The sequence below is a fragment of the Furipterus horrens genome, unplaced genomic scaffold (assembly GCF_987537825.1).
Source record: "Furipterus horrens unplaced genomic scaffold, mFurHor1.1.pri manual_scaffold_9, whole genome shotgun sequence".
NCBI lineage: Eukaryota > Metazoa > Chordata > Mammalia > Chiroptera > Furipteridae > Furipterus > Furipterus horrens.
Window position 1 is genome coordinate 3,169,762 of NW_028327179.1, and position 14,603 is coordinate 3,184,364.

General features: G+C 53.2%; 1 protein-coding gene across 2 annotated transcripts; it reads right to left on the reverse strand.

Moving 5' to 3' along the window:
* Positions 1-10,416: 10,416 nt before the first annotated feature.
* On the reverse strand, positions 10,417-14,186 carry SEC61G (SEC61 translocon subunit gamma). 2 transcript variants are annotated; one of them, XM_090287775.1, is made up of 4 exons: positions 14,094-14,186; positions 12,699-12,801; positions 11,178-11,280; positions 10,417-10,576 (listed from the first exon to the last, which is right to left on the reverse strand). In XM_090287775.1, exons 2-4 carry the CDS (start codon positions 12,790-12,792, stop codon positions 10,567-10,569), a joined length of 207 nt encoding a protein of 68 aa, XP_090143901.1. In that variant the 5' UTR covers positions 12,793-12,801; positions 14,094-14,186; the 3' UTR covers positions 10,417-10,566. The 2 variants fall into 2 exon arrangements, with proteins under 2 accessions (XP_090143901.1, XP_090143900.1); XM_090287774.1 differs by lacking the exons at positions 10,417-10,576; positions 14,094-14,186 and having other exon boundaries at positions 11,174-11,280.
* Positions 14,187-14,603: the final 417 nt, after the last annotated feature.

The following is a 14,603-nucleotide window of genomic DNA, read 5'->3' on the forward strand; positions in this document are numbered from 1 at the left end:
CAAACCGCTAGGTGTCTATTTCAATAAATTGCCCAGGTTTTGTAAAAAGAGAGTCAGGATGCCCATCACCTGCTGTTCTAAGAACACAGGAGGATAATGCAGGAGAAGGCTCCCCGTCCAGCTCGGGTGCCGCTGTGTCTGACTTGTTCCTGCGGTTTCTGTTAAGGAGCCAGGGCTGAGGGTGGCCGGGGAGCTCGGTCCTAGCGACGCCAACGACAGGCTTCCCCTCTCTCCATCACGTTCCTTCTCGTCGTCCTTCTGCGGGTTCGTTCATGCGTTTATTCTGCTTTGTTCTTCTCCTTGCGTGGAGGACTGGGAAGTTACACAAATATCCCAACTAGTAACAAGGTGAACATAAAGTGAAATAACATTGGGCCGTGAAAGGTTTTACTCCTCCTCATACCAGCCCTGGGTCTTTATAATAAAAGAGGCTCCGGAGAGTTATGGTGGAAGTGGCGAGTCACATGTCTCTCATTTCTGTCTCCCAAAAGTCTGCTAACATGACAATAAAAGATTTTTCACAGGGAGGACAATTACAAGAGAAGAGAACAATCATAGGTGAGGTTTCAACGAATGCTCTGAAAACCAAAAATGGATGGAGACGCGCAGCAGCCGAGGTGATCGGTGGCCCCGGCGCAGTGCCTGCCTGGGGACCGACCATGGGGAAAAACGCAGCCCCCCTGCTCCCTCAGACACCCCGAGGGCTGTGGCACCTGGGGACACCCGGGACAGGAAGGGGTGCTGACCTAGGGGACTGAGAAAGGGGCGCCCACCGAAGTCTGGATGCAGAGCAATTCTGGCTTCAGTTCGGCCCCCTCCCCAGGCAGAAAGGTCAGGGTTAGAGGCTAATTACCCCAAATGCTCCAAAAGCCATGAAAATAAAAGGAATTACTGCAGGTTCACAGATAAACCTCAGCCAGTGCTCACGTCTGCGGCGAGCGGACTCCCACTGGGATGGGACAGAGACGAGCCTGCCCTCTGCACAAGGGTGACACACAAAGTCATGAAGTGTTTTATAATATTTTTTTAAAAGGAGAGAGAAACCTCAGTCGACCCGAGTTTTCCCCCTCTCCTCCCCACACCAGTCACAACACTAAGGCTTCTTCTCTGAAGATACTAAGCATCCCCAGGTCAGGAAAACTGAGGACACCACAAAGAAAAGACACCCCCCAACAACCTAATCCCTGTAGAGCGACCCATCCTTTCTCCGCAGGCGCTCAGTAAACAACTGTGCGATGAGCTCGTTCCCCCAACAGGCATTCGGGGGGCGCCTACAATATTCTAGGTGATGTGGATAAAGCGATGAACAAAACGCCTCCCTCGTGGAGCGTATATTCTTGCTTTTCTCCCCAAAATCAACCAACACATAAGTAATATGGCCATTGGTGTGGGGATAGAGAGAGAAGAGCCAGGAAAGGGCATCATTTCACACATTCAGTTTTGGAGAAAACAACTGTCTGAGGAAGTACACGTCTTATCCCGATTTCACAGATGATGGAACTTCATAAACTAAAAATCACGGACGAGAGAAGCAGAAATGGAATATAACAAGAACTAACAAAGGGTTACGTTTTGGAGTTGAGTGTTTCTCATTTTTCCTTTTCTGCATTTTTTTCGCACATCGTTTTTAGAACTGGGATCACCAGCGAGGTTCTTAATTTTTTTAATTGGTTATTTGACAAAAACATGGGTCACATAAATGTGGGGAGCAAAGGAAAGGGGAGCGTTCGATCTCAGCGGCAGCCACCCAGGGCGCGGCGAGCGGTCATGCCTAGTTTCCCCGCCTGCGAAGCGCGGGGCTGGAGCAGCAGCCTTCGGCACCGGCGTCCGGGACAATCCCATTTAGCAAGCCAGCATCTTTTAGTGTCTAACAGTTGCGCAAAAACATTCAAGGCAAATTCAAACAAAATCATTTCCAGATCAAACAGAAAACAAAACTTTAGAAATCCTAAAACAAAGCCTGTAAGGAATACACTGGAATATTTACGAGGTTTGCACCAGGAGGACTATCTCAGCTTGGAAGCCATAGAAGAAAGCACAGCGGGATTAACAAACATATTTGAATATAAAATATTTACAACCTGCGGAAGGAAACAAAAAACAAATGAAAATGCAAACAAACTAGAAAAATATATTTTTTAAGTGACAATTGGGAAATAATGGTTCTTTATATTAACATCCTATTAGCTCTCTGGAAAAGGATTAAAATATTTCACACACACAAAAAAAAGCTGTATAGAGATTTAAAATAGGAAACAAATCATGAGAAAAAGAATCCTAAATAATAAAAATGCAAATGAGAGCTGTAGGTGAGTATCTTTCACTTACTGAATAGCAAACAATTATAGTGTAAAAATGATATAAACACCCAACGCTGCGATGCTCGTACGACTCGCATGGCTCACTTACCCCTTACAGCCTTTTAGGGAACCCTTTTGGCATAAGACCATCTCACACCGTTTGAGGCCCTGCGCCCACACACAGGACTTTGACTTCATGGGTTTATTCCAAGCCCAGACGAGTCAGTGTCCCCTGGCCCTGTCACAGCCACTGTGAAAAGCAGGTGTTCCCGCCCCCTTGGGCAGAAGAGCGAGCGGAGGCCCAGAGGGGCTGAGGAAGCAGTCCCACGCGGTTACCAGCGCTTCTCGCTGCTTCAGGAGAGACTGTTTCTGCTGCCGACACACACGCGACTTCACGCGGTCACAGGGGATGAACTGAGCCGCCGGGGTCTCTCCCGTGCCTGGTGGGTGGCCTGCCACGCCCCTTACACTCAGTCTGTAGGAGACAACAAGCCTCAGCGTGTTCCCATGGTTGGTGCCCTGCAGCAGAAGCCAAAGAGCCAGGTGTCAGCTCCCCACGCCCTTAACCCACAGGGTCACCGTGAGCCCGAGGGTCCAGACGACAAGCAGCACGAGCAGTGGGCCCTCGGCTGCAGAGGGGCAGTTCTAACTGCAGCCCCGTGGTTTCAGGGCCTGCCCCGGGCCCGGCGGGTTGGGGGGAGCAAGTCCTGTGCTCTTCTGACACCAGGGGCAGAGGAGGCACAGACGGGGAGGGAGACCGGCGACGGTCTGGGCCAGCGGCTCCCGGGCGCCCAGGCAGCTGTGGGTCAGAGGGTGGCTCAGCCCTCCCTCTGTGACCTCCGCGGCCACACGCAGGACCACCAGAAAGACTCAAGGCCCCGAGGTACAAAGGAAGTTCGGAGGCAGGCGACCCTCTGAGGTGTCTCCATTCTCCCAGGAAACGGTTCCCAGCAGCTTTCTGCTACCCTGTGAGCACCAGGGCGGGAGCCGCGCTGTGTCCTCTGTCCTTACGCAGGGCAATGGTGGAGGGAGGCGGTGCCCGCTCCCATCTCAGGTCTGGGGGGCTGCCGGGGGCCCGACTGCGTGGGCTGGGGAACGCGGCGGACCCACGGGGCGGCTTCGGAATCCCACCTGCGACACCTGCAGAGCTAGAGGCAGCAGGCGGCTGCTGACAAGCCTCTGACCAATGCAATCAAAGGCCCGAATAACAGAGCACTATTCCCTTTGCGATGCCAGCTCTTCTCACCTTGATCGGTCGGTTCAGTGCGACCCCAGTCAAAACCTCAGCGAGTCAGCCTGCGGCTGTCACGCTGCTGAAGAAGAACAAAGCCAGAGGACTGGCACTGCCTGACTCCAGGACTTGCTATGAGTCACAACGATCAGGACTGTCCCGTGTTGGCAGGAGAACAGACTCGGGGATCAAGGGAACAGAATAGAGCCCATAAACAGACCCTCATGAATGTAACCAATGGCTACTGACAGCGGAGCAAAGGCAAAGCGAAGAAGCCAAGAAGGTCTTCCCAACAAATGGGACTAGAACTAGAAAATAAAAAATCTAAACACAGACTTCACAGCTTCCAAAAAGTTAACTCAAAACAGAGCACAGACCCATATGTAAAATGCAAAACGGTGCCGCCCCCCGAAGACTGCAGAGCGGAGAATCCAGCTGAGATTGGTGATAACTTTTTAGATACAACACCAAAGGCGTCATCTATGAAAGAAATAATGGATAAACAAAGATTCATTAAAATTTAAAAATTTGGCTCTGCAAAAGACACTGTCAAGAGAATTTTTAAAAGCCATAGACCGAGAGAAAATATTTGCGAAGCTACATCTGATAAAGGACTGTTATCCAAAATTGGCAAGACCTCTTAAAATTCAACAATTAAAAAAACAGATAATCTGATTGAAACTGGGACCGTGTCTAACAGACACCACCCCAAAGACGTACAGGCGGCAAACAAGCATGTGGGCAGGTGCATCGGGGACCTGCAAAGCCGGACAGCCAGGTGCCACCGCACACCCGTCAGGACGCCGGAAGCTCGGAGCCCGGCCTTGGGTGCTGATGTGGGGCAGCGGGCACCCGCCTGGTGCCGAGGGGAAGGCAAAGCGGTGCTGCCACCTTGAAAGAGAGCTTGGCGGTTTCTTATAAAACTAAGCACCATGTCACCATGTGATCCAATGGCACCCCTTGGTATTTACCCAAAGATGTACCCAAAGGCGCTGAAAACGTACGTCCGCACAGAATCCCACACACAGGCGTTTCGAGCAGCTTCCCTCAGAGTTGCCAGAACTTGGAATCATCCAAGATGTCCTTCAGCAGGTAAAGGAGTAAACGAAGTGTGGTCCGTGCAGACGGTGGAATATCACTCAGTGCTAAGAAAAACTGAGCTACTGAGGCACACAGAGCCATGGAGGAGCCTTAAATACCTACTACCAAGGACGAGAAACGAACCTGAGAAGGCTACATGCTGTGTGACTCTAACCACATGACATTCTGCAAGACAGGGAAGAGGCCGCGGTGGCCGGGGCGTGGGGGGCGGGGGGCGAACAGGCGGCGCGCAGGGGACGTTCAGGGCAGCGGAAGTACTCTGTACAGTGCTGTCATGGTGGGCCCGTGTCACTACACGTGTCAAAACCCACGCCAGCACAACACCACGCGTGATCCCCAATGTAAACTATAACCTTTGGGTGATAATCATGTGTCAACAGAGGCCCATCATCAGTTGTGACAAATGCTCCGCTCTGCTGAGTGGTGCTGATAATGGGGGAGCGGGCAGGGAGGGTGTAGGGGAAATGTCTGTACCTTCTCTATTTTTCTGTGAACCTAAAATGGCTTTAAGAACAAAGTCTTCAAAAAACCCAAAGAAAAAACATTTTAGGCTTCAGAATTTGGCCACGTCTCGTAAGTTTTTATTAGCCATTTCATTAATTTTATTTGCTCAATCAGCTGTGATTCTATTTTTCACTTCCTCTTTGGCCTAAGAGCTACTTAGGGACTTTTGTTTCTTTTGCACCAGAAATAGGAATCAGGGACTAAATCACCTCTTTCTTAGCTGTTCTGTTTCCCACTGTAAGAAGAACCATGGAAGAAAAGCCCCAAGTTATCCAAGCCCCTATTTACCTCCTACCCTCAGCAGGAAATAAAAGGAGCCCTCGCTCAGCAAGCTTCCGAGCTATTTCCTGTCACGAGATGCTGCTACAATTCCCCATAGCCAATACTATAACCAATAAAACGATACGAGATTTTTTGGTAATTCATGCCTCCTTCCACAATGTTCGCTTTACGGCACTGTCTGTCTTCCGCACACTCTGACAACTCAAATTGAGAAGGGAACAGAGGCACTGCGGGGGACTCATTTATATCCCGTTTATTAAATTCCAGCTCAGCCCACTGAGGCAGTGAAGGCTGTGTCTCCGAGCCAGCAGCTACTCGGGGCAGATTTCTACATTCCATCCCACTTCACCTTGTTAAGAGTCGGTGAAAACATATTGAAGACACAGGCTGAAATGCTGCGTGAATTTAATTGTTCCAGCGGCCGACTTAATCTGGTAAGCGTGTACCCCTCTTCAGAGAGCAAACTGAAAGTCACCATTTGCAGCCATCTGTGGGGGGGAGGAGGCCATCAGAGGACACCGTCCCTCTCTGCCAGCTGTGCCCTGCGTGTGCCATCGGGAGTACAGGCATCTCGCCATCTGAAGTGAGTGGCGGCCGATAAGTCAGGACGGCGCTTGATAAAGGTCTGGTCCCTCCGGGCAATGTTTGATTCGAAACGCTGCTTCTCAAAGTGCGGCCCTGAACCAGGAGTCTTCCCTGTGACCTCATCGGAGAGCAGCTTCGAGGGTCCTTCCTTGACCCAGTGAATCAGAATCTCTGGGGACAGAGCCCAGAGCACTGGGCGTTAGAAGCCCCCTGGGCGATTCTCCTGTACAGGACCGGTCTGAGAACCACTGAGATAAAGGAACAGATGCATTAGGCAAACTGTCAAAGACGCAACTCCGGGAGTCCAGACTACTTGGGGAGACACAGGGGCACCCCAATCACCTCACTGCTGGGCCCGGGGCAGCCAGAGCAAGACCCCAGCCACAGCCGGCAGAGGAGGGCCCAGGGAGCAGGTTGGCAGGATGATTAGCGGCAATTATGCAGGACTTTAGGGCCTTCACAGGCGAGGGGAGGTGAACAAACTTATTCTACCGCCACTGGGAACTGGACTGTCAAGGAGGGAAACCAAAATTAAGCTACAGCCAACGAGGCTAGAATCGAATACGATACGATTATTAGGTGGGCAGGGCAGGGAAACAGTGAGCCGCTAGGACCTGCTACTCGGACACGGAGTGCCAGTCACAGCACGTGAACAAAGAACAGGTGTCCAGGCGGCAGGATGGAGCTGGGTCCCGCCGCGGGGTGGGCTGAGCCCCCTGATTTAGTCCCTGCTTTGGTCAGCACTGACCTGGGAACAAGTCTGCTCCAGACAGGACCCGGCTAGTGGACAAAGAGGCCACAGAGCAGCGAGTGGGAAACTAACCATCCCGAGTTCAGCGCTGAAAACCTAAGATCCTAGCGAAACCCTCAGCTCCAGGGAAACCAAGACATCGGGTCGCCTAGAGCCAAGCAAATTCTAATTTTCTAATGTAACGCTTCTAATTTACACTGTGCTCCTTGGCACCTTGCTAAGTCAATTTAAAATATTGTTTTAATAATAATGTTTAAATAATTCAAGAGATTTATGTGATTTGGAAGTGTTTCCCGAAACTTGCATAACTTTATTTATAGGTCATGGATCGAAAATAAGGGCAGGCTCACATTATGTGCAATTGTGCGCATTTTTTTTTTTTTTTGCAATGCCACTATTCAAAAAAATGAAAAGAATCTATTTTTAGCGTTTAATAGACGCTTACTAGGTGGGTGAATAGTTGAAGAGCTCTGGGACACCTGGCGCAACAATGCTTATTGAAACCCAAGGACAAAACCTTGGAGCAGATGAATGGATTATGCAAAGTGGTGAATGAATCGCTGAATCACAGGACGACTGAGAACAGAAAGAGCTTCCAAACAGGTGCAGGAGGAAGCCACAGAATCCGATCTACGTGGTCGCATTGGCGGGCACACACCCTGTTATTTAGAACACTGTGTCATAAAGGAAACCAATTTCCTTTCACTTGAGAAAACTATTTCAGCTCGCTTTATACTTTTGATAAAAATCACTAATATTACATTTTTTTCTGGAAGATTTCCTGAAAGACACCTTTCAAATAAAGGCAATTTTATAAAAATCTATTGATACGTCTAAGGGACTTGGGACCCATTCCTCTCAACTGAGTCTATAATTACGCACTCTAGATTCTAGGTTACAGAAATACAAGTCAAAGGCTACCCGAACTTAAAAATTTGACTGCCTGCTCTCTCATAGAAGAACAGCTGCCTGGAAGCCATGAATCCGTGACTTGCAGGCCTCAGATGCAAATGTTTTTATACGAATGGGGTGCAGAAACCCCTGTCCCCAACTCAAGGCTGCACAGTCTGAGGAAGGGGAGGGGATAAACAGGACGTCCACCCAGACAACTGTCTGGATAAATCATCTTCCAATAGCCTCGATCCTGTCAACCAAAAATTGTCTAAAATCTATTTGCCATCATCCAAAGGAGGCTTTTAGAAAGAAATAAATTGGAAACTAGAAAATTTATTCCAGCATAGTGAGCCAGGAAAAAGAATTAAAGGAAAATCTATTTTTAATGGCAGGCCCAGCTGTTTTACTTTAAAACTTCAGTTCCTGGGGGAGGAAGATGGCCCGCTTGGTTCTTCCACCTGTTATCATTGGTATCAGACCTGATTCTTAACACAATAGCTCTTAGAACAGAACAAAGAAATATGCAGTAGCTTTAACTAAAACTTTAACTGTGATACTATTCATTTAGGCCAACAAGCGTTTGGTAGAGGATGCAAATATGTTTTTATTAAATTATAGGTACTGACTTATCTTTTTTTTTCTTTTAGAGGTCTTACTTATTTTTAGAGAGGAAGGGAGAGAGGGAGAGAAACATCAATGTGCAGTTGCCTCTCACAACACACCCCCAACCTGGGGACCTGGCCCACAACCCAGGCACGTGCCCTGACTGGGAATCGAACAGGTGACGCTTTGGTTCACAGGGCAGCACTCTGTCCGAGGAGCCACACCACCCAGGGCATGATGGTCTTTTAATGAGCTTTAACTAAATCGCAAAATCAACACATTCCAGGAGTCTGTCCACAAAACGGCGCTATAATCAATTAGTTTTATCTTCTTTACTGCCAGAAGTCATGAGGGAGATGCACACTTCCCCGACCACCACAGCGTCTGGGAGATGTTACCAGCAGACGCAGCCTTGGAAAATGACACACCATCCCGGGGAATGGGACCCACCTGAAAAATGACGACCAGTGTGAGTGGAACAAAAGGCAGACCAGGCTCATCTGAAGCGTGAGCTGGCACAAGGTGCTCCCTTCCAACTCAGCCTGCATGCGGGTGACTTAAGACACCCTTCCCCCCTAGCAGGACCTGACAGCCAGGAGACACGCACCGGGAGGGCCAGGCGGGGGCCAGGCTGCCCCCTGCCTCTGCCAGCGGGTCTGCCTGTCTGTGCCGTGACTGTCTCCCTCCCAACGTGTTGTTTGGTTGTTAAACTAAGTTTTCGGCGGCCAAGCACCTGCTCGTGAGGGTGCGGGGCTCATGAGCATGGCAGAGCCGCCACAAGACGGACACGGGTGTTTTGCTGCAAGCGTTCAGACAACAGAAAACCATCAAGAACTTTAAGAATGCGCTGAAGTGTGGCCCACGTACCACCCGCCATCGGCAGAGAGCAGAAACGCGAGTTCTCAGGCCCACCCACACCTGCTGAAGCAGAACCTCGGGGGCGAGGACCCGCGTGTTACAGAAACCCCCTCAGATGACGTCTGCACTTGGAGTCTGAGAGGCGTTATTTCATAGCACAAATGTACTGGCTCTCAGACATACCAGCAGCATAGGCAGTAAATCTGTTTCTTCCTGAAGACTACTCCGCTCTACCACCAGTTCTTAGGCCTCATTTTACATATATACATACACACTATCTACGTAATGCCTTAGCACTCAGGCGTCAAAAACCAGGGAGTCAGCACAACGAAAAACCAGCAGCCCCGCTGTGTGCTACAAAGGAATTCATAATCAGATCCCGTCAGAAAAGAGGCACATCTGTCTGAAACAAGCAAGTCTAATGTTAATTTTACCTTAATACTTACATGTTTGTACATGTGTGCGCGCATGCACACATGTGCGTGCGTACACACACACTCCTGCCCTTCAAAGAGCGAATCTGTGACATGGGGCGCTCGCGCCCTTGAGATCTGAAGTGGCCAGGGCTCCATTTTCATTCCCCCGAAGCCCCTCATCATTCAGGACAAACACTGTCGGCATTTCATAAACAGGCAGAAAACGTCCCTGTCCCTATGGAAACAGACTCTGCTCTCCAACCATGAACCCAAACTTGAGGATCGCTGCCCAGCGGGACCAGTCAGACACCTGCCTACTTCGGTCACTGAGAACCCGAGCACGGTTACCAAATGTGTGCTACAAAACTTTTAAAATTATCAGAATCTGGGAAGGAACGCTCAGTAACCGAACGCAGAATGAACAGATGAATAAACCGGGTTTGTAAGGGGCACACACTGCCTCCTTATTTTTCTAAGTGGCAAGTAAGGCCCCCTTTCACCTCGCATTCAATTGGCAGTGGCTCCTCCCCAACCTTCGGAGCTCGGAGCGGCCCCGGTTACGGCCGCGACCAATCGGTCCATGTGAAGGCCCACCCGGATTTTCAGGAAGCGGTTCGCGCAGCGCCCGAGCGTCCCCAGGGGCTCTGACCGCCTGTTCACACTGTGAGAGCAGGCGACAGGGCCACCCTCAGCTCCGCCCCGGGCTTCACCGCCTCCTCCTGCCGCTTCCCCTCCCGGGAGAGCAGGGCACCCGGCCGGTGCCCTCCCGCCCCCGCCCCCCACCTGTAAACCGAAACATGAGGAAGAAAAGAAGGCGAGGGGGCGGGGGACCCTTTATTTCCTACCATTAAAATCCGACAGCTGTCTGTGACAGAAAACCGAGAAGTGTGCTTACTTTGAAATTATTTTAATTTAGAAATAGAAAGCATCTGGGGAAAAAAACAAAAAACACAGAACGTGCAGGCCAATGTTTTACTCCACGAGTCTCTCTGTCCTCGTCGCTCACCAATCCCCAGGATGAAACCCTCCTCCAAACAGGTGTCAGCCGCCGCTGTAAGAGAAAGAAAGACGGTCGGTTTTGAGCGTATGTAAGCTTTTAATAGTAATAATTACTTGAAATGCAGTATGCTGCGATTTTATAGAACCAAACCAGTTATTTGAGATCCACACCTGCATTACCCCAAGAAATGGGAAGAAACTGAACTTTAAAATCCTGGGCTGAAAAGGCTCTCACAGGTGACGCGGCTGCCGGAATAGACCTGACCCAAACACTCAGACTCCTCGCTTGGGAAGTGTGTCCCGTCTACCGTAATGTCTTTCTGAACAAGACCAAAAATATAAATTGTAGAACAGGGTGGCCGGTTGAGAAGTTTTTCAATCTGACAGGCAATATTGAGTTGAAAATAAAGAATTCAGACTAGCACAATGGTCCTCACCCACGACAGCCTACCACAGCCACCCACACAGCTGGTTTACTCGTAATGAAAACAAAAACCACTCCCAAGTATCAGGTACTCAATACAGAGCAGTCGGTTCTCACAGCACTAACAAGTCAGAGACCTCTGTGCACTAATGAGATGGCAAACTGTCAACTCCAGTGCTTTCCACTTCTTTCCATTCTAAGTACTGTCTATTTCAGAACGTCTACTTACACAATGATGTTATTAATAGGGATATGGATCAATTTCACGAAAAAGCCAATGAACCCCATTATAGCAAATCCTATTGCTGTCGCCATGGCAATCTTCTGGAACTCTGGATTAAAAACACAAAAGTCATCATTTTTACAGTGTCATTGCAAGTATAAGGGAAAACCTAGCAGTGACATAAGCTTACTGGTGTACTCTTCTCCTAATAGTAAATATATACTTTTAAACGAAATTTAAAATGACGCTACTTATTAACAGTAAATAAGGTATTTGATAGATCTTTAAGTTTTCATGCTGTATTGACATTTACGAAACATAGGAATGACGTATATGCCCGTTCTAGTCAATCCGTCCCCAGGCAGGGAAATATTTTACACAGCAAGTGACCAGAGGGCCAAAAAATAAATAAAATATAGATAGAAGAAACAAAGTATTTGTCTTAAAAATTCTGTAACACTGCTAAAAATATTGACTATAAAGGCATGGACCACAGCTTTTCATAAAAAAGCGAGTCCGCTGCCTTTGATGTTAGGACCAGGCCAGAGCTCAGGCCCGGAAGTCACCCCGGGCTGAGCGCAGTCCCAGGCGAAGGCTCAGGCCCCGGTCGTGTTCCCACGCGCGCTCCTTCCTCGGGCCGCCGCCCGGACCCGGCCAGGCCTCCCGTGAGCCTCCAGTTCCTCCCAGAACACGCGCCGCGGCGGTCCCTGAGCACCGGAGCCGCGCTCCGCGGTCTATGGCGGCTTCCCTGAGACAGTCTGAGCCCCGTCAGGACGAGGGCCGCTCTCCATCACATACTTTACTGTTCCGGGGATGTAGCACCTCTTCTACTGCGTCCCCAGCTCCTACCCCAGGCAGCAGTCATCAGTGAATAAAAGCAAACTCTGGTGGCCCTTCAAACACGTGAATCACGGCAAACAAGCGGTCACCCTCCCAGGCCGGCAGCAACGATGATGATTCACGTTAGGGCTCCGCCCGGGGAGCTGCAGGGGGGCCGCACAGAGCACGGGGCATCCCCAAAAGTTTCCAAAGTAAAAACTCTACAGTCATTAAATATGACTAAGAGAAACACAACGTGAAAAACAGGGCTGCCCTGGCCGCTGTGGCTCAGTGGATTGAGCGTCGGCCTGTGAGCCAAGCGTCGCTGGTTCGATTCCCAGTCAGGGCACATGCCTGGGTTGCACGTCAGGTCCCCAGTTGGGGGCGCGAGTGAGAGGCAACCACACAGTGATGTTTCTCTCCCTCTCCTTCTCCTTCCCCCTCTCTCTACAAATAAACAAGCAAACAAGTAAATTACTTTTTAAAAAAAGAACTGTAATAAATAACCATACACCACTTGAAACTACATAAAGCAGAAGAACGTATCAAGCGCCCACTTCAGGAAGAAGTCGCAGTGCACAAAGCAGTGAGGCCGTGAGCCGACGGAAACGTGGGCGGGGAAAGCAACCGGCAGCCGGTCAGCAGGGCGGCGACGGCCTGCAAGGCCCCCGAGAGCAAGGCCGCGCCCCCCCCGGCCCGGGCGCTCACCTTTGCGGTCCGGCTTGGTGCACCGCTTGACCAGCCGGATGGAGTCCTTCACGAACTGCCGGCTGGGCTCCACGAACTGCATGACCTGGTCCATGGCGCCCGTCTGCGGAGACAGGGCAGAGAAGGCGCCCGGGGCGGGGCTCACCACCCGGGAGGGGCCTGTCGGGGACAGGGGCGCCCCGAGACCCGCCCCGTCCCACAAAACCCACCGGGGGAGACATCGGACGGGATCCCTGCGGACCCCGGCCACGCGCCAGCGCAGCGGCACCGCACGGGCCTCCCGCGTCCCCACGGCGGACGAGGGTCGGCGCTCGGCAGTCATGCGGTCACAGCGCGCCCATCCCTGAGCCGCTCCGCGGTCCCCTCGCGCTGCCAAGAGGCCGGCCACGCTGGGAGTCCCCCACGCGTGTTCTGTATCTTATTTCACGCTCCCGGACGCAGCTGCTCCTGCAGGGACTCCCCACGGCGGTGCTCAGGGGCCCGGCGCAGGGGCAGGCACGCGGCACCCACGGCCACCCCGTTCCTGCAGGAGGGCAGCCGCCTGGGTCGGTCTGTCACCGCCCCGCCCCACGCGCGCCCACGGAGGCGCTCAGCTCCATCCCCCACGCGCGGGCCTGGCCACGGCTCCGCGCAAACGGGGCCAGGACGTCCCTCGCGCGGGTTCTTTAGGGACCTAGGACTACAGGGACACGCCCGGCGTCTCGGCTTCGAGAGCCACCCCCACACCGGGACCAGGCCAGCGTGTCGCCCGCCCCTCGCCGTCCACGGCAGCGCGCAGGGCCGCGGCCAGGTCCCCGGCTACGAAGCGATCCCCGCCCGGCGCGGGCCGGCGGGTAACGGACACGCGAGACTTCCGACACCCCCGGAACTCTAGACACAGTCGGGGCCACGCGTGCGGGGTCCCCCCAAAACGCACCGCCGCCGGCGTCCTCGGGACCTCACTGAACGTTGTTCTCCGGACCCAGGGGCTCCGACGGAGTCAGGGGCCCTCTCCCCGGGGCGCGGCCCACCCGCCACCCGCCACCGCGGGCTCACGATCGGAGTCCAGACCGGCCGTTGCCCATCGCGGGCGCCGCGGCAGGGCCACCCGAGCTTGGGCCGCTCTTCCGAGAGGACACCCGTCCCCGGGGCAACCAGAAGGGCCCCCGCGGCAGACCGGCAGGGCTGTCTCACGTCCGCAGCGGCCTCGGCGTCCCTCTCCTCGCGGGGCCGCGGCCCTAACCCTCGGCCTCCCCGCCTTCCCGTGGCCGGACCCCGGTCGCGGACCTGAGCGCGGGGCGCTCTCAGCGCCCGCCGGTCGCACGAGCCGCCCGAGCCGCCCGCCGGGCCGCCCCCGCCCGCCGCCCCCGCGCGTCACAAGGGGCTCGCCCACGGCCCCGGGAGACAGCGCCTCACCTGCCCGCGGCCCCTCGGGTGCTTGGGACACGTAGCAAAGCAGCCAGCGGACCACAGCCCCCCGGAACCGGAAACCGGAAGCCGGGCCCCTGGCCGACAGCCCGCCCACGCCGCCGTTCATTGGCCGTTTGCGCCACACGTCACAGCGCAGGCGCAGCTCCACGTGCGCGTCGCCCCGCTTCCGGAAGAGGGCCGCGGGGGTGCGAACGCGCGCTTGGCCTGGGCGGTGTAATGCTCGGCGTCTACCCCGTCCTTCGCGCGCCCAGCCCGGCCGCAGCCCTGCGCGGCAACCGCCCCGTTGCACGCTCACGCGGCGAGTCTCCGTGGATGCCCGGGGCGGGTGCCTTAGAGTTTGCGTTTCCTGCGCTTCTCCCGGGCCCGCGGTTTCTACGGCCTTTACGGGCCACGGGGACGCGTACCGGCCGCAGAAGGGCGTTTGCGCGACCGAATTCGCCATGGCCAGCGGCCCGCACCCCCAAACGCGGCTTCCTCCCGTGTCAGCCTTGGGGA

What these genes read in the sequence shown, in the direction of transcription:
- SEC61G (XM_090287775.1), bottom strand. Translation starts at nt 12,792, where the DNA reads ATGGACCAGGTCATGCAGTTCGTGGAGCCCAGCCGGCAGTTCGTGAAG. An exon ending in CACCAAGCCGGACCGCAAAG is followed by an intron (nt 11,281 to 12,698) that starts GTGAGCGCCCGG and finishes TTTTTAATCCAG; the next exon opens with AGTTCCAGAAGATTGCCATG.